We start from the raw sequence: 26,325 nt of genomic DNA on the forward strand, positions 1-26,325 counted from the left end.
AACACAGTAGATGTTTTGATAGGCCTCTTACAAATGATATGGAAAGAAGAAGAAAATCCAAACAGGTGGAAAAATGATCATATATAATGAAGCTGCCAAAGAAAGAAGACTTCATTCCATGCAAAAACTGTAGGGGCATTCAGTTGCTCTCCATCCCAAGTAAAATACACGTGTTATCTTAGACAGACTAAAGAAAGCAGTAGATTCAAGATGATGGCAAGAACAGGCAGTGTGCAGACAGGAGAAATCATGCATAGATCAAATAGCAACCCTACGTATCATCATAGAACTGTTTGCTCGAATGGTAGTCACTGCTCCAAAATGCCTTTGACACAGTGGATAGAACAGTGTTATGGAAGTTGCTTTGCAACTGTGGAATCCCCCAGAAATTAATGACTATTTTTCAGAGCTTCTATGAAAATGTGGCATACTAAGTAATACATAACAGTGAATTGACTAAACCACTCAAAGTAACTACCAGCATCACACAAGGATGTCTTATGTCACCCAGGAACTTCCTACTGGTAAAGGATTGGTAATGAGAAAGATTACTAGGAGTATACAATGGATTTTCACATAGAAGCTAGAAGATCTCAATTTTGCATATGACATCAGCCTGCTTTCCCAGCCCCACAGAGATATACAAGCCAAAACAAATGATCTCCAGACCTATGCACAGTTACTAGGGCTGAAAATCAATGAGTAAATTAAAAGTATGAGAATCAACACACAACAAGAAACTCCAATAACACTTTCAGGGATTGAAATAGAAGAGGTCTGACATATCACATATCTTGGCAGCATCATAAGCAAAACAGGTGGAATTGACAAAGACATTAAAGCCAGAATAACTCAAGCCCACACCTTTGCAACCCTAAAACCAATCTGGAGAAACAGAAACCTTGCTCTCCAAATGAAACTTTGAATATATAACCCCATTATAAAGTTTGTATTACTATATGGTGCTGAAACTTGGAAACTTATCAAGACCTTACTATCTAAACTCCAAGTTATTATAAACAGCTGCCTTAGACAAATCCTCAACATCAAATGGCCAGAATAAATGACAAATGAAGAACTTTAGAGGAGGACGAAACAGAAACTGATAGGACAGGATACGATGGGATGAAAATAGAGATGGCTAGGACATATAGAGAATAGAACTGAACAACATAATAAGACAGGTATTGGACTGGAATCCCCAGGGTAAGAAGTGACTGGACAATTTGGAAACAACAGAAGCAGAACTGAAAGCTATTAAAATGACATGGGGAGATGCTAAAAGCAGGGGCGGCACCAGCGCACCTGGAGCGGCAAGCCGCAGGGGGCGGCCTGCCGGTCGCTGTGGGGACGGAAGTCAGGGAGCCTTCGGCAGGCTGCCTGCGGGAGGTCCGCAGGTCCCGCGGCTTCAGCAGCAATTTAGCAGCGGGTACACCGAAGCCGCGGGACCAGCAGACCTCCCACAGGCGCACCGCCAAAAGCCACCTGACTGCCGTGCTTGGGGCAGCAAAATACATAGAGCCGCCCCTGGCTAAAAGGGCAGCAAGAGACTGCCAAATATGGAAGGCAGTGGTGAAGGCACTATGTTTTGCTTGGAAGAAAGCAGCATCAGTTGAGTAAGTCAGTCAGTATCAATGAAGCAGATGCTAAAGGGATAAGAAGTAGTCGTCAATGGGGAATCATAATTGAATGGGGATATTTCTAGTGGTGTTCTGCAGGGAATTTTACTAGCTCCAATGTTGTTCAATATTTTTAGCAATGATCTGGAAGTTTAATATAAAATCTCTGCTGATAAAATTTGTGAATGATACAAAGATTGACAACTACGAGGATAGGACAGCCATACAGAGCGATTTGGATCACTTGGTCCCATTTGAATGAAATGTATTTTATACAGTCAAAAGCAAGGTCATACATGTAAGAACAAAGAATGCAGGCCCTACCTATGTAATGGGGTGAAGTATCCTGGAAAGCAGTGACTCTGAAAAGCATGTAGGAGCTATAGTTCATTGGATGCATAAAGAGGCAACTAGTGAGTGGGAGTAGGGAGGAGATTTTACCTCTGCATACAGCATTGGTGAGACCAATATTGGAATAGTAGGTCCAGTCTGGTGTCTACATTTTTAAGAGAGTGTTGAAAAATTTAAGAGGGTGTAGAAATGAGCTACAAAAATTATTCTGGGGATGAAGGAAATGCTTTATGGTGAGAGACTTAGAGCTCAATCTACTTAGTTTATAAAAAATATATATAATTGAGAGGTGACTTGATTACAGTATATAAGTACCTCACAGGGAGAAGATGCTGGTATCTAGCAAAGAAAGACATAACAAGAACCAATGAGTGGAAGCTAAAGCCAGAAAAATTCCAATTACAAATAAGGGGGATTAACAATTTTGTTTTTAACAATTAGGGGGATTAACTATTGGAACAAACTACTATGGAAAGTGTTGGATTCTCCATCTCTTGAAGTCTTCAGACCAAGATTCGATGCCTTTCTAGAAAATATGCTTTAGCCAAACACAAGTTATTGGGATCAATATAGGAATAGCTTTATTAAATTCTATGGCCTTTACTGTGCAGGAGGTCAGCCTATGTGAACTGACAGACCCTTCCAGTCTTAAAAACTTTGAATCTAATTAAATAAGTTCTCCTAAAACCTGCTTCAGTCAGTGATGTATTATTCCCTGGAGAGTGAATTTAGAAACATTTATTAAGCTAATATTTGAATAATGTGGCTTGAAGTTAAATAGCAATATTCTGAAATACTTGATAAGAGAAAATTTCAAGACTCTTAACAAGTATCAGGGGGTAGCCGTGTTAGTCTGTATCTACAAAAACAACAAGGAGTCTGGTGGCACCTTAAAGACTAACAGATTTATTTGGGCATAAGCTTTCGTGGGTAAAAACCTCACTTCTTCGGATGCATAGAGTGAAAGTTACAGATGCCGGCATTATATACTGACACATGGAGAGCAGGGAGTTACTTCGCAAGTGGAGAACCTGTGTTGACAGGGCCAATTCAATCAGACTCTTAACAGTAAACTTGATAAATTTCTTGTATAAAAAGGCTGATGTTATATTTTTGGGAATCACCAGATGGCGCCAATACAGATAGTCATACAAATTCTATTTAACAGAGGGTAGGATGTTCTAGAGCCCTCAGATTGACATTATGGACAGAGGTAGGCCAATGCTGAGCACGTATGAAAATCCCACCCTGAAAGTATAGGTAGTTAGATCTTGGAGAAATACTAATTTTTTGTGGTGATGCACTTCTTTTTTAGAAGCGGAGTATGTCACTAGAAAAGTTGATTCTCTCTGACTGGAATCTTTCTTAGATACAAAGCAGCTGCCTACAGGATAGATACATAATAAGCAAACACTACATGTTTTTAAAACATAGTTTTCTCGTTGTGTCTTTAGGTACTGTAGTTTTGTTTGGAATGCAGATACACATGCCACAACAATGAATTTAACTGCAACTGTCAAATTATGATTATATCTTTATTTTCACAGAAATCTCCTTTGTTGTTTTGTTGTAGAAATCAATGAGGCTTTTGCTTATCTTATGGAGATTTTATTCATCTGGTGTGTGGAGAATGAGTGATTATGACACTGAGATACTCTTATTTTTCCTGTAGTTTCATCTGGGACACAGACCCAAATGAGCAATGACACTTACATGCAAATAGTAACGTTTCTTACACGGTGTATTCTTTCTTAAAAGAGCAGTAGATGGGTAGGTTTCAGGGTTGTTTCTTTAACAGCCAATGCACCACTTAGCTACTTCTCTTTTGCTCTGATTTTTTAAAAAATTGTTCACATTTCAAAAGTTCTTCTTGGATTCCTTGGCCCCTTTCACAAGCTAAAGAGCCCTGCTTGCCTGTTGTTACTCTAAATGAAAAAGATATCACAGGAGCTGAGATCCAGCCCTTTTCCCCTGCAGGGCCTCAGTTGCCAGCACTTTTCTTGAACTAAAAATAGTATCTAACTGGTTCATTCGAAGAACAAAAATATTATACAGTTATGGAAACAGTGATCTAGAGCAGTGGTTCTCAACCCGCGGGCTGCATGTGGCCCAATTAGCACACAGCTGTGGCCCAGCTGTGTGCTAAAGGGCGGCAGGATCCAGGGCTGAGGCTGCCACATGGTGGGTCTGGGGTTGGGGCCGGCATTCAGGATCCAGGGTTGGGCTGCCACCTGTCCCCCAGCAGCAGGGTCCAGGGTCAGGGTCGGGGCTGCCGACCAACCCTGCACAGCAGGGGTCAGGGTTGGCAGTGGGGTTGGGTCAGGACTGCTGTCTGGCCCCGCACAATGGGGTCTGGCTTCAGGGTTTGGCTGCCCCCACACAGCAGGGTCTGGGGTTGGCGCTGCCACCTGTCTCTACAGAGCAGGGGTCGGGGTTGGCAGTGGGGTTGGGTTGGAGCTGCCGCTCGGCCCCGCACAACAGGGTACGGGGTCCCTGCTGCCCAGCCCCGCCACCGGGGCTCCGCTCCTGGCTCCACTCTGTGGAGGGGTCTCTGGGCTGGGGGACACTGGGTATAGCGGGGTGTGGGTGATGCTGTGGTTCTCAACCTGTGACTCAGGTAACACATTGTGGTCCGCATATGTAACTCACAATGATTAACAGGTTGAGAACCACTGATCTAGAGACTTAAGGAAGGAAAGAAAGAATAACTGATTTGAGGAGTCTGACTGCAGTAGTTACTTACACTTTACTCTATATGGGACTCATTGGTTCCACCACTTCAGACCTCAGATCTGCACTTTTAGTGTCACAGAAGATTTCCCTCCAAATTTTCTCATCTTACTTTGAACAGTGTCTCCTGCTTCTGTTTAGTGTGAGGAAATGAGGCCACCTTCATACAACCCAATACCTCCCCCTTCTTGCCTTCCAGAAATGATAGGACAGGACACCGGCAACAACAAAATCAAGCTGAGGAAAAATTCCAAGTGAGGATAGATTTGGTCATGGTGTAATATTTCCTTCCTGATTTCAGCCAGATGGGCAATAGCATGAGCTATATCCATTTCTGTCCCAGACATAAAAGAGGGAGTGTTGATATCTTTGTCCTATTTCTATTTCTTTTTTGGACAATAAAATGAAACAAAATGGCGTGTTGGTATTTGTTAGATTTTGGGAAAAGTGTTGGACCCTATTTTATAGACCTAAAGTCTGAAAATAGTCTTTCTGGGCCAGTTAAAAACAAACAACAACAAAACCTCGACACGCTCCCAGACTGCAGCTTCCCCAGGATGGAGCGCCTATGTGTTATACATGTTAAACATCTCCTATTCAGAGCTGACTCTGACTTTGTGCCCTGGGCCAGGTGAAAAGACTTTTCCAAAAAAATAAAAAAGTACATCTGAAATTGAAATTTCTACCAGGAAGATGGTTCTGTGGTTTTATAGGAGGTAGCATTATTGTGCCTTTAAAAAATAGTGTTAGTTATGTTAATTTTTTTTAAAAAGCTAAAAGAAAAAAAGAGGAGGGAAGAGTTCTTTTATGGTCCTATTTTATCTTTTTTTTTTTTGTCCTCTTTTTCAGTCGACTTTTTGGCAAAATACTGCATCTTCAGCCAGGAGAAGTTGGCTAAGTACAAAATGGCTTTTGAAGCGGTAAGTGTAAATTCAGACTTCTTTTCTTTTCTTTCTTCCTTTTTTTTAATACCCCTCTCCTCCTGTGTCAGTAGACAGTTAAGCAGAAATAATAAGCACCATTGCTTGCAGTACACGTCCCATGAATTACTCTGACATCAAATGTAACTTTAGAATGGAGGCACGCTTTATTCTCTTTGGCGAACTGTTTCCCTGTCCGTTCTTTATTTACATGTCGTGAGCCTTGGTGCTGCACAGCCAGTCAGAACGAACACACATACACACACACACACACGCGCACACACACACACACACACAAAGAAGGGAGGCCATTAAACAAATTAAAAGGGATGGGGATGACTAATACAGTACTCTTGGAATCTGCAATTTGATTAGTCTGAGTTTAATACACAAAAGCAGCGCCGAAGCAGGAGGGGAGTCGAAGTGCTCTTTAATAACCTTCTACAATTAAATTATGGTGATGAATTTAACTATTCTGTGCTTCTAAAGGGGTCTTATTATCTGATTGACTGTGAAAGAAAGTCAGTATTTAACCAGGCTTCTTGAGTCCAGCTATCAGGAGACATACAGTAGTTTTATGCTTTAACAACTCCTTTTTTTTTTTTTTTTTTGCATGGCTCCCCCTATTTGAATTCATTTGTGATTGGAGAATGATGGCTCTTATGCTTATTCCACTGCATTTGATATGACAGTGCACGATAACCCTTTTACTGCTCTACTCAGAGAGCTAGGACTAAAACAAAATGTTTGTGTTTTGTCTCCCGGTTGATATTTTCATTTTAAAATTGTATAACTTCATTGTGCTTTTCACCATTATCTGATGATACATCATTTGCAGGTAGACATATACACCTTTACCATCTTCATTAATGACATTAATATTATCTGAGACCTCATATTTCTTTCTATCCTCTCACTCACTCGCTTCACTGTCCGTTTGGCATATGCTGAATGCCCAGTTACCAGTTGTAAATGCAGAGAATCTATATAAACAGAGCAATGAAATACATTCTTCAAAATATCATATTTATGTTATTGCCTGAGCTTAATGACTGTGTCTGCTTTAGTTCTTTAGCCATCTTGCCTTACAGACTTTAGTGTCAGTCTGAGGTCAAGGTCGGGTAGCTACCTTTATACCAAATAAGAGAGTGTAATAGAAGCAGAATCCAAGTGTTGGAGCCTGTGATATTGCTTTTACTTTTCTCACTAAGGGCGAAAATCGTTTGATCTTCACCGCAGGGTTTTGCCTTAATATTTTAAGTAGATCTAGGTAGATGGGGGTAAAGAGACCACTATGCTGGACAGTCATTCATTTAGGCCCTGATATTGACACCCTTTGCATGCGGAGTTGTCCCTTTTTCTGCGAGTATCCTCATTGAAGAAAATGAGTGGAGTTAAGGAACTGTACAACGTGAGTCAGTATGGTAGAATCTGGCTCTGCGTTTGTTCTTGCATTCAGTGTTTAACATAAGGTGCTCAGCATTACTGTCCACGTTGTAATACTGTCCCTTTCAAATCCATAAGCATTTCAGTCCCCTTTGGAACTGAGAATGCTGAAGGGTCACCTTCACTATACTGCACAATACCCTCTCTGCCCTCAAATGTTCTAGGGCCAAATTCTGAGTCTTTATTCAACTTTTACTCGGCCCACTATGTCAGTGAATAAGGACTGAGGGCAAGAGTGTAACTAGCCCTCTACAGCTACACAGGGGAGTAAAGAGGCATAAAGGCCCCCCGACATGTGTTCTCTGGAGAAGTTCACCCAGATTGCTGCTCTGTGTGCAGGTGAGAGAGTGAGCCAAGCCCTGTGCGAGCTGCTCGTGTTTGTTTGTTTGTTTGAAATTTTGCAAGCGTTCACCAAAAAATATGTAACGTCAAAATACCATTTCATCCAGCTCAGGAATTACTCACCATGGAGAGAGACGCTGAGAAGTGCACAGTGGAAGTCGGCATTGCATATAAAGGTGGCTTTAAGCCACCCTTGTGGAACCTTTATCCTAGACCAGCTATGCACCACGCTGGTCCCCTGGCATAAGTTAGAGCAGCCTAAAGGTTGATCTAGTTTATTTGGACTACCAATTGTCCCAAAGAGCTGTTAAGGCAACTGAGGATTGTTGAGACACAGGGAAGCCCTGGCCATACCCGTTTTCTCGTACTCTTGTCCCCTACATTGGCTGCAGGGAGAGTTGGGGCATATGAACCATTATGTTGGCTCTGTGCCAGGGGAGGAGACCCCTACATTGAGGTGATCCTCCCATGGCCAGTTAATCCAACTTTAGGGCTGCTTTGCACTGCTGCTGTGATTCAAAGTGGCCACAACAAAGCTGCAGCCCTATGAGTTCTGAAAGTCTTCCTGCTTAGTTATTATCATATTTCAATACGCCATTTATAAATGTTTGGCCAGATCTTCAGCCACTGTATATCTGTGTAGCTGTATTGACTTCAACAGAGCTTTGTCATCCTACACCAGCTGAGGATCTGGCCCTTTATTTTTAAGCAATACTTTTATTAACAATTATATATTGTTACCTGTATTGAAGGGGCAGTTGAGAGCAGCATCTTTTACCAAGGGCACTGGAAGGAAAAGAGTTTGATACTTCAAGGGAAATTTCATCTTTAAACAGTAAAATTCTTCCTCAGCTTATTAAGCTAATATTAACCCAGGATGTGATTGAACCAATTATAACAGTCAGACATGTCAGTTTTCAGCAAGATGCCAGCAAGAGATTTGGAAATATAGATTTTAATAGCATAAAAATAAATTTCAAGTAGAATTCCCAATTTGTACTTAGTGAAAAGGGCATCTCACCACATGAACTCTTAGGATGCTGTGCTGAGCAACATTTCCTTTAAGAAGATTGTGCTCCCAAATTAACTTGTTCTGATGCTAAGCATAGCAGAAACAGTGCTGCTGCTAAGCAGAACAATTGCTTTTCCTTTGTAGTCTGCCTACTGGTTTGTTCAGTCCTGCTTTGTGTTCCAATCCTTGGCTGAGTCTGGGCCAGTGGTTCAGTAACTGTGAAGCTCTGTGTTTAGATCCTAGCCAAATCAGTGACACACAAAATAAGGGCAAGCAGTGAATCCTGAGTGTTCCCGGTCTGTGAAATCAGTTGTCGGAATAAACGAGCCAAAGTCCTGTATTTATTTTACTGTGTTATGCACCCAGTGCCTTTGATTCTGGGTATTTAATATATAATTTTCTCAAGCAACACACCACCTTCAATTAAATCCCCCACTGTGAATAGCAAAAACAGGTCCTTCTCTGTACCATTCCAGCCCACCATAAGAAAAACCTTGGCAGAAATAATCCATAGTCAAATGCAAAAAAAAGATGAGCAATTTTACGCATCTTCAAATTACAAAGTTGTGCTCAAGCTATTGAAGAGTTTGGCTGAAGGCGTAGTGGAAGGAGGATTTTAAATATGGACACAGAAATTCTCTAGTTCACCATGTAAGGAACAGCATAAGTATAAATGAGCCACTAAAGAATAGTGTCCAAATGTAATTATGTTCAACATTCTCAGAGGAGGGTAGGGGGATCATACCAAAAACTAGCACAGTGGCACTAAACATTAGAAAAGGGGATTTAAAATGAGGAGGAAGCTTATCAAAAAGGCAAATGGAGAAATGTAAATCCTTAGACTCAGCATGAAGGCTACCATGATAGAGTCAGAAAGGCATCCATGCCCCTAAGGAAGCAGGAAGACAAGAAATAAACAGTATGGTTAAAGGACAAGTTACAAGAGGGTATATGAACTAAACAGGTATCATTTAAAAAGAAGTCCAGTCAGGTTTCCCCCGAATGGTGTACATGCATGACCATGCCCTTGCTGCTACTGCACACAGATGTGTGCCTGTTGCCTGGAGGATCTGTCTTCCACTAGATTTTTCCCTCGTCTGCCTCTGGTGGTACCAGTTGGGATGGGGGAACGGATACAAGGGCCCCCCACTTCCCCAGCTGCATCCATTGCTGCCAGTCTGTAAGGAGGGGTGGCACCAAGGCTTCCCCTTCCTCCTTTTCTCTCCTTCCCTTTCCTTTTCTCCCTCCTTTTCCCTCTTTCTCTCCCTTTTATTTACCCTTCTGGGGGTGAAAATATACATGTATAAAATTAGAGTAAGATCTCTGGAATGATTTTTTGTTGCAAAACTTCGTAGTTAGCTATGAATTTGAATGCCTTGTAAATATTTGTTTTGTATTTTTAGGGTTTGTATTTTGGTTAATGAGAATTGTCCCTTTAAGAAAAGGGTGGGACCCTTTATTGTCACATGCTTGAGAGACTGAGAGCAATGTGAAGAAGATTTTGCCTGCATGCAGAGATTGGAAGATCCTGCTCCAAAAACATGAAACATCAGAATTAGACTCAATAAACTTCTCTTTCCAGGAAGCAAGGCTCATTCTTAAAGATGCAACATTAGCACTTAGCAGAGGACTAACTCAGGGCATTCATAATGTGCTACAGAGCCTTTCATTTGTAGGTCACCAGTTTGACTCCAGAGTGACTCATCAGGGATTAAAAATTGTTCCCAAATGGATGCTCCAGTTCCAAGTCCCACAACATAAACCATCCCTGTGCTTTACACTAGATTGCAAGTTCTTTGGTGTAAAGAGTTTTTGGACAGTGCCTAGCACAAAAGAGCCCATGTCGCAGGTGGATCTTCTAGTGCAGTGGCTCTCACCTTTCCACATTACTGTACCCCTTTCAGGAGTCTGATGTGTCTTGTGTACCTCAAGTTTCACCTCACTTAAAAACCACTTGCTTACAAAATCAGACAGAAAAATACAAAAGTGTCACAGCCACTATTACTGAAACATTGCTCACTTTCTCATTTTTACCATATAACTATAAAATACATCAATTGGAATATCAATATTGTACTTACATTTTGGTGTATAGTACACAGAGCAGTATAAACAAGTCATTGTATGAAATTTTAGTTTGTACTGACTTCGCTGGTGCTTTTTATGTAGCCTGTTGTAAAACTAGGCAACTATCTAGATGAGTTGCTGTACCCCCTGGCAGACCTCTGCGTACCCCCAGGGGTACATGTACCCCTGGTTGAAAACCTCTGATCTCGTGAGTACTCCTGCAGCAGAAGCCAAAATTGCATTACTCATGAGAAATGTATGAGTTGGCAACACTGTAATCTCTCTCCCTCTCTCTGAGACAGGAGGAGTTCAGAAAACAGACTGTCAGAGAAAAACACAGTTCTCACTTTTTGTTTGGGAAATCACAGCTTCCACAAGACCAAAACCTGGATTTAATCTTTTTTCAAAAACGAAACCATATGTTTTTGGCCAATCTCCTGATTTTGGCGCCTTATTCATGATTTTTGAACTTGGTTGGCAATACCAAGCTTGGCCTTTTCCTCCATTCCCATGCAATACACTTGTTCCATGAGATTTTTTTCCATAAGAGGCAGCTTCCTCGAATAGGTTGCAAAATGCAAGTACTTGGAATTGACCCGTAGGTAACAAGTGGTGACGTTCTCCCAGCACACTGTCATACTTACAGTTAAGCTGGCTCAAATGCACTGCCTATCGATGATATCACAATGTTTGAGTCTGACAAAAGCTTTGTTCCTCATACATTGCCAAAACTGATTCCAGTACATCTTGAAATAGTGTAGAGGAAATTCTGACCCCTGTAGCATTGCCAGCCTCAGTGAGACCCATGTCAGCCGGCTGCACGGGGATTGTATACACAAGTTAAAAACTTATTTGGGAGCAGCTTTCAGCCCATGTGTATAGTTTTCAAATGTTCTCCCCTCATTTTGACCAGGTTGTTCCCTTTTCCCGGTGGAGCTCTACCTCTTTAAGTGAGCACTTTGCAGCACAGTATGTAAGTAGGGTCCTAACTGAATCCTGCCTCATTCACGGTGCACCTTACAAGATTGCATTCAGGGAGGTAGGGCTTTTCTGCTTCATTTGCTGTGCCACTGTACTGCACAATGAACAAAGCGAGATTTTTAAAGACCCGCCTCATTTAAGATAAAACTCACCTCTAAGCAGAGGGGCCAGCACAAGATCCATGCACCACATAAGCCCTTGCTATGTTTTACTGTGCCACATGTGTCATTTATAATGGCATATGTACCGCTTACTAAAAGGTGAATTCATTTACCAGTAGTAGTTGATGTGTACTTGTTCAGTGCTATAAAGATCTGAACATGCAGTATTTTTGAGGTAGTAATGGAATACTGTTCATTGTGATACTATACTTATTTTTGTTAACAGTTTATGCCGTTCATTGGTAGGCAATCATTAAAGTAATTTTTTTCACAGAAAAAAGGTAGCGACCATGCAGGCAGGTGCTGAAAGCAATGAACCAGGTGTATGTAATGTGACAGTTCCACTGCTTATAAATTTCCAGTATTGAAGCTAAAGTATAAACTACAGGCTGAAGAGGATGTAAAGGTCAATAGTTCAGTTATGCTCTAAAAGTTAAAAATGTGTCAAATCACCTGTTGGTACTGTGTCAAATCATGATTTGTTACTTTCATATAAAGCTTGAATATTTTCTAATATCTCAAGTTATAAGCTGTTCTCCACAGAAAGAAAGGTAGGTGTTTGAAGTTAGAAAACCATGATTTTCCCCATTACAAATGTTTTCCACTCAAAAACTGAAATATTTCACATTGGGGAAACGTCATGAAAACGTTCTCTATGTTTCTGTACAAATTGTTTTCGTTGTTGCAAGTAGAACTGTATAGGAGAAATTTCACCCTGAGCTGAATTTGAAAATTCCTTGAAATTTTATGACATTCTCAATTCTCTAGTGTGAGAATTAGCAAAGTGTGTTAATTGAAATGGATAGTCTTGTACGGCGCTAGTCCATGGAATGCATAAAATCACAGGGGAGGACTGAACACAATTTATATCCAGTGCATTCAACAATTGTACTGTGATATGTTGATGCTAGTTATTCTGTGTGTGTGTGTGTACACACACACAAATAGTAGTTTCTAAAGTTACCAAACTCTTTAAGATAAACTTGAACTAAAGATTCTGACCCATGGCTTAGGAAAGCTCCATTTTTGAGACTCCATCACTGTCCTCCAGCTCCCTCCAAACATGTTTCCCCTGTGCATATGCATCATTGCAATCACAATACTGTTCACCCAGCTGGGAAGGCCAACAATCTGCTGCCTTTGGGGCTGTCTGCCAAGGATGGTCTGTGGAGCAGACAGCAGGGAGTGCTGATAGTGCAAAATGGTCCGCTCCCTCCCTTCTGCCTCTCTTCTTGCCTCCTTTCACTCTTCTTGGAATTGAACCACAAAAGAAAATTCCACTTTTCAAGACTGTTCAGTTTACATTTGGTTGCAAAGTGTTTTCAACTGAACAGTCACTTTCTGTGCAGGCAGTGACAGCTCAATCGGGGGGTAAGGTTTTCTTTCAGCCCTTGTCATGTTAGGCCATGTCAAATTAGACATTTGAGACTTTTTGTTTTTGTTTTGCATCATGGGCTAAGATGCCAAATATTAGGAAACAAACTAAATGTTTGCATCTCTTCACAGCTTGAATGATCCCATAGCTTGCCAGTGTTCTTGTTCATTATAGATTTGTGGAGCACATTTTTCTTCATTCATGGACCTCTTAAGTCCCATATTTCTGAGGAGTCCTCCATTCTTAAGTATTTATCTAGACCAAAGGCATATTCTAAGGGGTTTACTAAGCTGTTACCCTTACAAATCAGTGACTTAGGCTATGAAATTGATTGAAGTAGCGTACTCAAATTTCAGGATGTCCCTTCTTTTCATTTTAGGTTGCTATTACTTCATTCCCTCTTTAGTGTACTTGCTACGTTATGGCACTAATTGAACTATGGATAAAAATTTGCACAGCTGGTGAATTTCTTGGGAGGGAAATCAAGGTTTGGATGATTACATGAAACAAGAAATATCTTGGTATTTCACCCTTGAGGTTTTCACTTTTTTCCCCACAAAAAAAAACAAAAAAACAAAAAACCCCAAATGCATTTTTTTCCAGACTTCCTCATCAAATGATTTCAGAGACTTCTAAACACTAGTTCTGTGACAGAAAAGGCCAGCAACCTCTCCTGCCATTAAGACCTAGATCCTGCAAATGCTTAAGCATGCAGTCTTTTGTCATAAGAATAAGTTTCAGAGTAGCAGCCGTGTTAGTCTGTATCCGCAAAAAGTACAGGAGTACTTGTGGCACCTTAGAGACTAACAAATTTATTAGAGCATAAGCTTTCGTGGGCTACAGGCTGTAGCCCATGAAAGCTTATGCTCTAATAAATTTGTTAGTCTCTAAGGTGCCACAAGTACTCCTGTTCTTTTTGTCATAAGAATGACATTCACAACACTTGGTCCTCCCTTCTACCCCTTCCAGTCCCCCCGCCAAAGGAAATTAATAAACTCTTAAAAAACAAAATAACAAAAACCTACCCCATGACCCTAAGAAGTGCCAGACTTCAGAAAGGTCCTAAGACCATCACTCTTGTTGTTGATTTTAGGTGGAAGACATTCAGATACTACAGAGATAGGCAGTATAAAACCCCAAAATAGATAGACTTACTTCACTTTAAGCATATGAGTATATTCCATTAACTTCAATTGACTGTCAGTGGGACTTTAGCTAACTTGCATGTTCATTGAAGGGCAATGCAATGTCTCTAAGTATTCAAAAATGTGAAGTTCATATTATTAGGTTAGTAAGCACTGAAGATTTGCAATGAGGTGTGAAGCCACTTTGGGGCTTCCTAAGTTATGCACAGTTCACTTTGGAGTGTACCCAGTAGGAGAATCCCCAGTGTGCCCTGCATTTCACTGCAACAGCATTCTGGCAGTTCAGTAGGCTCCCTGTTAGACCTTTCAAATACAGCAAGGATCTTCAAAGATCCTATGAAGAGAGAGAGAGAGAGAGAGATGGGCGCACCTGATGAGGGCCAGGGGAGCCTGTTCTGGTTGTGGGGAGAGAAGGAGGGAGTCAAGGAGAGGAAGCCCTGGAATGCAGCACAAGGGTCCTGTTTGAGGTTGCAGGTTGGAAGGGAGCCTATGAGGGTTGCGAGAGATGGAGCTGTTGAATGAGAGGATCAGAAGGCAGAGCCCCTTATACAAATGTTCCTGGAGTTTCAAAAAAGGTTTGTTTGGGGTAGAAAGGTGAAGCTCAGATCAGTTCTTGCTTAACCAAACTGGTTTATCTATCTCTTTGTCTGTCTGTCCGTCTCTCTTTCTTCCTCCACTGCCCCCAGGAGCCTGTAATCCTCCCATTCACTGCAAGTTCTAGGGCTAGTACTAAACCAGAGTGGATCAGCCTAGATTTCCGAGGTACATGTGCACAACACATTGTCTCCTTCAGAAACTTAAATACACAGTTCTGTCCATTGAAAAATGCAGAAAATTGGCAAGTACGATCATTCTTCAAGTCCTAGAATACAATGGTCACCTTATTTGCTTTCAGGGGCTACTTACAGTCATATGATTTTTGCACTTTCGAAGTTGCTATTATGCTAAAAGTCATATTACCTATTGAAAAGTGACTGAGTGAGAGGTGGCTGGTGGGGAGGCAAGGAAGCTTGGGAGGGATCTGAAAAGTGTCCCTCCTACTCCTCTACCAGGAGGACCATGGTCATGACATAAAACCTTATAGTTGAAAAGTTTTAAAGCTAGAGAAAAAGGGAGATAGAAGTCTTCAGGGACCTTCCCTCAGAAGGGAAATGCAAATAAACTCTAGAAAATTTAAATCCCACCCAAAGGGTGGTTAGCATGCTGACCATTAACATTGTGGACATTTTTCTAGGTGGATACTGATGGAGATGGATACTTGAACTGCCTGCAAGTTTTGATGGCTCTGAAAGAAACTGTCCCTTCAGATGCACTAACTGATGCTGAAGAACTTTATGTATATAGGGTAATCAGATCCAACACAGTCTCTCTGTTTATGCTTTGAATGATCTGGGAGTAGGGAGCAAATGTGTCAGATATGCATACCATCCCTATTCTTCATGCAAACTTTATGCATCTATAACACATCCCATCCAAGGATCTCAAAACAAGCTCTGCCTCATAACATCCGTGTGAGGTAGGTAATCTGGATAATACTCACTTTACCGATGGGGAAGCTGCACAGAGATGTGAAGGCCAAAAAATGCCCTTTAATTCTAAGAGCCTCTCTAACCCACTTGATGGCCTAATGGGCTCTCACAAGGGCATACCTACCGCAAAATGTGTGGGTTTTTTAATGTTCCGTGGTTATCTTGTGCTACCCTTGGTTTAAACTTATGTTATCATCATTGAAGCCTACCACCGTAGTTTCTGACCACAAATCAGTCAACTCCTTCCTGGGACACTAATGGCCAACAACATAGCACAAGAATGAATGAGCATGTAAGAAGTGATGATAGGATAGTCCTTTCCGTCTTGTTTTGTACCACAGTAGTAGCAGGGATGAAAGACCTGCAAAGCCCAAGTAAGCCAGAAAACATTAGGGTTAGATGGGGGTGGGCTCCAGACCTAGTTAAGAAATGGTGGGCAGGAAGCCACCCATGAAAGTTTGATTTTTTTTTTTTAATGTAGAAGTAATCCTTTTCAAATTGATTCACATAACTTTGGCTGTGCAGGTGTGAACAGAGCCAAGAGGAAGCACGAAAGCTGCTCAGAGGCTAAGTTTTGCCCTTGCATAGATGGGGTTTTTTTTAATTGGTGGCTTACATTTTCAACGGTGACTAATGATTGGGGTGCCTAATTTGAGACAACATTTTTGGATGTTGAGACTTAGATAAAGGGGACTGGTTTTCATAAAGAGCCAAGCTAAGGTGTTTCTAGCTGGGCACCCAAAACCATTAGTCACTGTTGAAAATGTAGGCCTTTATCTGAACTTTGGACCAAAACATACACATTAGTCCCCAAGCACAACCATTGGTTACTTTGTATTTTTTTAAAGGCACAGATATTAAATAACTTATTACTTTAATTTTGCTTAAATGTTCATTTTTATAGCATGCTATGTAAGAATTATGGTACAGTATGAAAGTCTGTTGATGTCCAACATATAAACATTCAGTTTTGCTTTCCTTCAAAAAGCAGACTCAGTGATCCAGTCCTTAGCTGTGCCAGCTTACCCCAGTTGAGACTCAGGCCCTCCGTTGTTTGCCTTTTTGCAGTCTTTCTATCATGATCTTGTTTGAAACATACAAACTCATTTGACAAAGAGCATAAACTTGGTTAACAGAAAACCGGTACCAGGAAACACAGAAATAAAGAAAAGTATAAAATCCTCTATGATTTAATCTGAACCTTACAAAGGCTTTGTTTCTTTGGACACTTTCTTTGAAAAGACTACCACTTCAAACAAAAACAGAGGGAAATTAGTAGGAAGTGATTATGGAGACAGGAAATCTGAAAGCCATGAAACTGTAAATAAAGTGTTATTTGTACTACTGTATTTGGTTCCCTGCTTTACATTCTCAGCACGAAATGTTAGATAAGACTTTAACACTAGAGCAGGGGACGAATTTATATGATAAAAAGAGGAAAGCCATTTAGATAAATTACAGTGGCCTTGGATTGATCTGAACACATTTTTAGCTAAAACTTGGAACTCCCCAGCCAGGTCCAGTTGCAATTTGTTCATGGTGGCAAATGATGTGAATTGTTCAGACATCAAACACATATCAAATGGCTTCATTTTAGTATTCCAAAGCAATGGCCCCATGGCAGACGCCAATGCTAACATCATTATACAACTCATATTGCATGATGACAATCCAGTTCGGTGATGCCTACATTTATTGTTTACTTTTATTGAATCTAGAAAGCTCATCTTTTCCATCTGTCAGCATTATTGTGCGTGATCCACAAATAAATCTAAAAAGGCTGCATTACACTATACACTCAGACCTTATTTAATGAGTGGCCTTCTTTTATAGCAATAATAAAAATGAGTACAGACTTTAAGTACTTCCATTATACCATGTTTGCTTTGTCAGTGGTTTCTATTTTATGAAAAGTTAAACCGCAAAGTTAGCCCAGCAATTTTTGTTGTTTGTGCATGTGCCTTCAGTAAACATCCCTTTTTTCCTCCCTCAGTGTTCATGCATTTTGTTCCCTGTTAACATTAAACATCATTTGCAAAGCTAAGACAGAAGATAAGAGCCAGGTACCTGAGCAGGACTATATGTACTGTGCCAACATTTTGTACAAGACCAGCTTTGCACAATAGGAACATTAAAGGAATACTTTATTATTCGTGGGTTTTGTTGTGAAAGGCTAAAAAGGGAGGATCCAGGAATAAGTCTTTCGGTAGCATTCAGTGCCTGAAATACAAAGACAATTGGAAAACACACACATACACACACCAACAACCCTCCTCCCCTAGTTTCATGTGATAGATATTTAGATCACAGCCACAAGTTTCTAGATAGAAATTATGCATTCAGAGTGCGGAACAGTCAAAGGAGCCTTGTAATTGGAGAGAGCATAATAGTTCTTATTGCTTTAAGGTGCTTTGTACAAAAGATTACCTGTGGGTTCTCGCTAGGCACATGTGTTATAAGACTGTTGTCCTTAGTGAAAGCTATACTATCCAAAGAGGGACAGAGAAGTAGGTGTGGTTTGTTTATTCTTTACAACCTAATTTTGATTAGGATGTGAGCAAACACAGGAGTTGATTCAACTTCCACTGTCCTTTCCCCTCCATGCTACAAGGCTTTAGAGGCAAAAGTTGGCTCTTTATATAGATTTTTTGGGGGGAATTCTGTACAGTCTGGTTGCAAATTTTGTTATGTTGCAATGTTTCAAAGTAGCTACTTCCATGATGTCAGTACAGTCGACGCAGCTAGCTTGTGTTTATATTTATGGGGAGTTCTGCAACAGTAGGGTTTTGGAGCAAATAGAAGACAACATGAGCAGAGGGGAGAGAGGACAAAGGAAGCCCATTTCAATATAATATAAATAAATCATGAATAGTTCTCCCTATTATTATGCTTGTGTTACAGCAATGCCCTAAGAGATGGTTAACACAGTAATAACTTGCTTTGAGAGTATTTAGCTGAGGATGCCGTTACTGCTGTTTAAAATGTGGGCATGTTGCAAACATGTGGTATCATAGGCATACCTGAAAAATATTCTAAAATTTTACTTGATGAATACGCTTTACATAACTTTTTGGTTTTAGTTTGTTGTTAGGGAGAGGAAGTCACACTGACTTTCCAGTTGTGTGGCAGAGAGTGTTTGTGCATTAGGTAGAAGGTTTTTGTGTGGTCTTCTATACACTGTTTTAGAGTGAATCCTCTTAAAACACATACCTCTCTGGTGTACGTATGTGCAGGTGACTCTATGTGAATCAGGTCCATAATGTTTTGAGGGGATCCTACAGACCTACAATGCAATGTAGAGTTTAACAGGCTTGTTGTCAGGTTTCTTGCTGAAATTGCTTTGTTTGTTTCGCTGGCTATGTTAATAAATCTTGTCTCTGCTTCGATCAGATCCTATTTATTTATTTATTTATTTATTTATTTATTTATGGTAAGCAAGGCCGCAATCTGTTCTTTCTAAACCCTTCATCATCTTTGCTTTCTCCATCTCTGTTTCCCCAGATCTTAGAGATTGTTGACTATTATGTAACAGATGGCCTGACAGACCTCCGACTCTTCGCAGTGATGGCTAGCTTGGCACAGAAAATAACAGCACTGGAGTAAGTATTCAGAGGCAAAGATGCTCATGAATTTTAACTCCTCACTGACAAAGGAATTTGAGGGGGCGAGAGCTGATCTATCAGTAGCTGAAGTAATTAAAGACTTAGATTGCTCTCTAGTGCAGAGTATCCCATCACTATTACAGGCTGTTGATATTAGATTAGGCTAGGCCATGTCCCATTTGATCTCTAAACTATAACTTCACATCAAAACAATGGGACAGCTTAATCCAGAAATTGATACATTCCAGCAAGCATCAGACGATGCTGTTTGTGTGGCTTTTAATAAAAAGTATACTGCGACATCAAGCCAAGACAATACATGGGAGAGCAATGCAAATATTGTGACAGAGTTCAGTTTTGACTGTCATTTGTAGTCCATTTCCAGTTACTGGAACAAGCTTTTCAAAAGCACCTAATTGACTTAAAAGCAGAAGTCCCACTGAAAGTTAAAGGGACTTGTTCTTAAGAAGTGGGCTGTAGTCCACGAAAGCTTATGCTCTTATACATTTGTTAGTCTCTAAGGTGCCACAAGTACTCCTGTTCTTTTTGTTCATCTAAATCACTCAGGCAATTTTGCAGATCCCACCGCTAGCCCTTAAAGTGTATGAAGATGTCCAGATGAGTGGCTCATTTTTCATAAGTGCTGAAAAGTTCCTAGCAGCTCCCTCTGACTGCACTGGGAGTTGCTGAGTGCTCGACATTTTTGTATTCTGGGCCACTTTTTCAGACCTCTGAATATTTATATAGGAGCAGAACTTTAAGCCTCTTGGGGAAAAAAAGAAAGAAAGAAACACACACAGGCACTTTCTTTTTCCATGTGTGAAATGTCTCAGGGAACTCTGCTGCTGCTGTTAAAGTATAAGTCAAGTAACAGAGGGCAGTTCTATGCGCACACATAGAATCATAGAATATCATCTGCACTAGGCCATACTTCAGACCCAACTTACAAGCCTAGAAAACAGGCGGTGTAGTGGCCTATGTGTACTGTTTGTAATTCTCCCCTTAAGGGTTCTCTAGTTCCCATGCCCCCCCTCATCCCCCCCGCAATTAACGCGCAGACAGACACACACACGCATTGTCCTTCCTCCAGCCCATCTCCAAAATCATCTCCATGTTGAGGGGCAGAGAACCCCCAGGGCACCTCTATAGCACTTTTGGGGTCCAGACTCCCCCACAATCTCCTCCTCTCCATGCAAGTGTTAAATGAGTTAAATGTACAGTGTATCAAGAGGGGAATGCAACTCAAGGACACTAGCCAATGATTGCAGAATCAGTAAAGAATTGCTTAGGTTCAGAGTGTTCTAATAACATCTCTTATTAACATTAAATTGTGTTTTCATTTGAGTGACATTTGAATGACAGGGTTGAAATTATCATTTTGATAAGTGTTGGAAATTCTAAGCTCAGAATTTCCCTGCTTTTTGTGCTTGTGCTTAAGGTCAAACAGCACTGTTTGGTCAGCAGAATCTGCCTTTACAAAATAGCTTGCATTTGGGAGGAGAACTCAGCACCATTGTTCATTGTAAAATTGGCGTCTCCATCTCTGTCTGTTGTATGCCCAAGTGTCAGGGCTATGAAATAACTCCTGAAAAGAAACTTGAGTTTATTCAGTCTGGGGCAAAAGCCGGGGGAGCCAAGGCAAGGATTCCACTTGGTTGAACAGACAAATGGTGACATCATTATTTTAATGTTATTTTGTACAGAAAAGCCCTTAGACAAGATTTTTCAATAATTAGAAAGTCAAGTTTCATTTCTAGGCTAGATTGGTGCCTGGCCCTGTGCACTGCACAGTGTGGGGTTGGGGGCAGAGGATGCCAAATCCTTACTCCACCTTGCTCACCTGCACAGCAACTCTGCTAGTCTGTGCTCGCAATCACAGCCCATACACAACCTGAGCAGGACGACTGCTCCAGGCGATAGCTGACTGGCGTCCCCAAATGGGGAAGGGCAATCACAAATACTGTGGGCACTCTGCATTAGTACTGGCCAGCAGAGCTAGTAGGGCTAGAGGGAATACACATGGTACTCTTTCACAGGGGCTAGTTTTGGTCTCCCCTTCTGTGGTGCTCCGGGTAGCGTTGTGCTTGAGTTAGGGCTCGTGGGGCTTGGGCTGCGGGGCTCTAAAACTTCAGTGTAGACTTTCAGGCTCGGGTTAGAGCCTGGTTTCTGGGTCCCTGTGAGGGGGGGATGGTTCCAGACCTTGGGTTCCAACTCAAGCCCAGGCCAGCCATGGGTGTTTAACTGCAGTGTAGACATACCCTGTGAGTTCCTGCTGGGACAATGCATCTCTGCCCCTTCACCCATAAGCCTGGCTGTTGAGCCACATTTTAGCTCCATATGTTTCTTGTTTACAGCTGCATATTCAACAGTATCTCGGAGGACAGGTAATGGAACAGGGTTCCTCTTACTTCCACATCACCAATTTGAATCTGACACAGTCACTGTGGATCAAAAGCCAGGTTTTTTTGACAGCTAGTGGATGGACTGTATAAAATGAGTTGGTCTCAACCCAGTCCTGGAGGACAGCCCATTTAATAAAATCCACCATCACAGCTGGCACTCTGATTGGTAGAGCCATCAGAAAGCAAGAACTGAAAGGACATGGGGACCCAAAGCTGAGTAACAATCGTTCCTTCAGTGTCGTGGTTGAGGAACATTGGTTAGGTGTTGTGAGCAAAGATAGTTTTGTGGTTAAAGACCCTGGGACTCAGGCCATCTGGGTTCTATTCCTGGATCTACCAAAGATTTCTTGTGGGATCTTGGGCAAGCCATGTGAGCTCTCTCTGCCTCAGTTCCCCATCTGTAAAACTGAGAATAATGATACTTATCAGGGGGTTGTGGGATAAATCCATTCATAGTTGTGAGGTGCTCAGAAACTACACTAATAAGTGCCATTAAAAAAACCCCTATCAGTAAATAATCCTTGCACTGTAACAGCTCCTGCTGTATCGGGTCTGTGCTTTCTGTGAGGTGCTTAACATCCACTCCCAATGAAAAAATAGTCTTCTACCTTTAGGAGTGTTATTCTGTCATTTTTCATAAGTGCTAATTTCATGAAATGTCCCCCCCCAAATAATATCCATAAAAATTATTTCCATTTGACTTTGAAGCTATTAGAAGCCAGTACAGTATGATCTAATATGTTGAGGGACTTTAGTAGCTGTTAATGCAAGGCAATTAATTTAATGTTAATACAGCAGCATAGCACTCTTCAGTTAATATCCTGACAAAAATCATAGGCATTTTCTCGTAGACATTATACTGTACCGCTTTAGTTGGCTGGCTTATGTTTGTCAGTGGAAGTGCGAGCAGCAATAAAAAAAATCCTGTTTTTCTTTATTTGTTGTTGAGTTTATAATGTTTAGACAAGCTGTTTTCTGAACTTTAGGCAAGTGATCAGGTAAGAATAACCTGATTTTCTAAAATCAATAAAAGAAAAGTGCATTCTAGTCATTTGCTCCTCTATGATTCAAATGTTCCCGCTTCAGAATAAACAGATCTGCAAAATAAAGGTCATTTTGCTCAGATGTCACATCTGAGAACTACTTGAGGGAAAATAAATGCAAGTATCAGGTTTTTATCAGATCTTTCTGATAATAATAGCCTGATCACTAGGGACAGTCTGTTACTGTTGGCCCAGTGGGTCAGATAACAATGCAGACTTTCTCTCTCTTCCCTGTGCTGTGACCTAGTCCATCTGCTTCTCTCTGGCCATATGGTATAGAAGTATCTGAGACAGGAGACATTACAGTTTGATGCATCTGAATGTTCTTTGGTTTTATTGAAACTTCACAGAGATGACATTCCTTTGAATGCTTTTTTGAAAGAGGGTTTTTTTTTTTTTTTTGCATTTTAAACTAAGTTTACATCAACAGGGTATCTCACAGTGAATTACGGACCATAAGGAGGCTGGCCGTATAGTACCTGCCTGTCTTTAAATGGCATGAAATATCATTTTATATTAATGCATGTCTTGAGAAAGAAAACAGATATCATCACACCGAGGATTTTAAAATAGTGTTAGCCTGCTAGTAACCCTATATACATTATATGTGATCCGTCTAATCTGAATACCGTCATTATGCGCTACAAAATGAAGGAAATGTATCATCTGGAGGACACAGAACTGTGGGCTTAATGTTCTCCCCCTTCCCCCCCGACCATTTGAACTGCTGGGGTGGTGCAAAGGAAGCTAGAAAGCCTGTGGATCGCCCCAGCTGAGGATTCCCCTGGTATGGGTGAGTATATGGCCAGAATTTGCTCCATTCTGGCCATTCCAAGCTGGTGAACAGTTCCTTGGGGGCCATTGCCAGACAGCATAGCTTAAGCAGTGCCCGGACTTCCCTATTTAATCACACCAAACATTCTTTTCCTATGTGGAGCACAGAGGTATATTCTTCACTCAGCGCACATTCAGAACTCCAATTAGTCTTAAGAGAATTCAGCCTAGGTAGGGTGACCAGACAGCAAATGTGAAAAATTGGGATGGGGGTGGGGGGTAATAGGAGCCTATATAAGAAAAAGACCCCAAAATTGGGACTGTCCCTATAAAATCAGGACATCTGGTCACCCTAAGCCTAGGCATCAATACATAGTGAATATACAATACTTCTCTTCAATTATCTTTTTACTAGGAGGAACGGGTAATTTTTAGAGAGGCTTTAACATAACTCATCATTTCCTATATGTTCATACAGTGTCCAGCATTGTCGGGCTCCTATCTAGATGGGTCACCCTAGGCTAGGCACTACAGAAATAAAAATGTTAACTAATATTAATCAGTTCATAATGGAAGTAATTATTGGAAAATCAAAGCTGGTATATTTATACAACGGTTAAAATAACAAACCAATTTTCAAAAATGTATGGGTACAAGGGTTTGTTAATATTTCAATGTCTTTATTGATTTAAAATAATAATGATACAAAACAATGCATTCAGACCCCAAATGTGTGGACAGGCAACAAACCCACCTTACAGAAATTAAACCCAGGACTGCTACATCACTATGCTCCTAAGCTTCACAATTGTACTTCTCTTGCATTTTTATATTCCTCCCATAGGGAAAACTATAGAATTTTTCATGAATGAAAATAGTCAGGTTCTCTAGAAATATAATAGGATTCCATTACAATGAATCATGCTAACAACTTGATTTTTTTCCTTTTTGTTAAGTAAATTAATTCTGCAACTCTCACCGAGTACAAATGCTTGACTTTCTACAATGTGTAGGGGTTTTTTATATATATAAGCTAGAGGGGCCTGAAAATTCGTGAGATCCAGAACATGTGAACTTTTTTAACTTATTGGAACTCAGACTCTAACTAACAGATTATCTTGAAACTCAGAAAATTCAAGCTTTGCTAAGAGATTATGTGCTGAATATTCAGAGCAGATACACTGTGTTTTTCATACAAGACAAAGAGGTTGAGCTCCTGCTTTAAGTGTAAAATTTAACCCAAATTTAACTGTGGTAATACAATGGGTCCATCACATAATGGACCAATGTATTATGAACCAAATCCTCTAAGCCCACCAACCTCTTCTGACGTGCCTCAGCAGGTGGACTTGGTGAAGAGGGTGCTCCAAGAGTTAGATAAACCCCCTTGTTGTGGGGTTTTAGGGAATAAAAATAGGTTTCATCAACCCCAATTCCATTCTGCTCCACCCTTTCTGCCTCTAAGGCCACATTATGTAGGACAGTGTGGAGATGCCTCACGGTATCTTGGCTCTGTAGGATTATCAATTCCTGCCCACCCCTTTGCAGCAGAACCACACCATTTCTCTGCATCTAGGGAACAGAGTGACATTTGGGACCTACTAACCTACATGAAAATTGAGAAATTATTTTTTTATGTAAGAATTGATTATGGCACAATGGGAGCTACCCCATGTTTAGTTTGTCACTGGCTTCCCACTAAAAGCCCAATTCCCAGCCCCCATGAACTTCCCCCCAGAAGAAACCAGTGCCGCTGCAACTGGGCTGGAGAGAGGTGTACGGTCACAGGGGAAAACAGAGTCTTTTATGCACATTAGAAACCTAAAATGCTTATAATTTTCTAGGTGCAAATCTTTGCATGATTAACATTTTCCATCTGGTTCCCTCTCCTTTTCCTTCTGTGCAGAAGTCTCACAAACAGCCACATGCTTACCTATGGAGCTGCTGTAGACCACCAGTTTGGAGCACCACTTTGGTCAGAATAATAAGATCATTCAGAACAAGGGTTCCCAGTTTAAACTTTCAGAACTCTTAAAAAACAAAACCAAACAAAAAACATCAAACAGGGGAAATTCACAATAAAATTATTCATTGAAAAGAAGTTAAAGCTGAAAGTGTTTCTACAGAGCAAAAATTAGTTTCTTTCAAAAAAAAATCTGCTCCTTCAAACCTCCTTCCTCCTGCCCCCCCCCAAAAGAGGCTGGAAACAAAGAGTTAATTTATTATTTATTTTGTGGTAGTCCCTAAGAGCCCCAGTCATGGACCCCATTGTGCTCAGCGTGGTACAAACCCAGAGCAAAAAGATGATCCCTGCTTTGGGGAGTTTACAGTCTAAATAGTAGATGCAGCCGGTTCCTCATCATACAACCCTTCATCAATCACTCTTGCCACACCCAACTAACATCACCCACCCAACTTTAACTTTGCCCCCTAAAATTTGCAAAAATATGTGTGCATTTCAGAACAACCCAGTTACCATGAGATTGTATAATCTCTTATTCAAGGAATCCATTTCCAGTATGCAGTATCACTAACATATACTACATCATTACCTCCTGTGGAAAAACTACATAAATTAGTTGCTACAGAGTATAATTAATATGGTTAAAATACAAAATTGCAAGATCTGCATACACTCCCAGAAAACTCCAAAGCCATATAATCAACACATTTCAAAATACCAAACACATCAGTCTTTCCAATGCTAATCGTAACTATATTCTTCTGCTTTACCAACACATCACACAGTGAGAGAACTTGCAGTGCTCTGACATAATTTCATTTACCCAGTACTATATTTCTTTAGAAAACTTTCCAATGCATTTA

General features: G+C 40.8%; 1 protein-coding gene across 6 annotated transcripts in view; it reads left to right on the forward strand.

The window, feature by feature from the left end:
* The window catches only part of LOC101940050 (uncharacterized), a 235,839-nt gene that overhangs the window by 174,742 nt on the left and 34,772 nt on the right, over positions 1-26,325 (forward strand). For 5 of the 6 annotated variants that reach the window (XM_065565205.1, XM_065565193.1, XM_065565188.1 and 2 more), the window contains 3 exons: positions 5,550-5,620; positions 15,384-15,494; positions 19,180-19,277. In XM_065565205.1, coding sequence (XP_065421277.1) covers positions 5,550-5,620; positions 15,384-15,494; positions 19,180-19,277 — 280 coding nt within the window. The remainder of the gene's footprint in view (positions 1-5,549; positions 5,621-15,383; positions 15,495-19,179; positions 19,278-26,325) is intronic. The other variant, XM_065565200.1, reaches the window with a different exon arrangement.

The sequence above is a fragment of the Chrysemys picta genome, chromosome 1 (genome assembly GCF_011386835.1).
Source record: "Chrysemys picta bellii isolate R12L10 chromosome 1, ASM1138683v2, whole genome shotgun sequence".
Classification (NCBI taxonomy): Eukaryota; Metazoa; Chordata; order Testudines; family Emydidae; genus Chrysemys; species Chrysemys picta.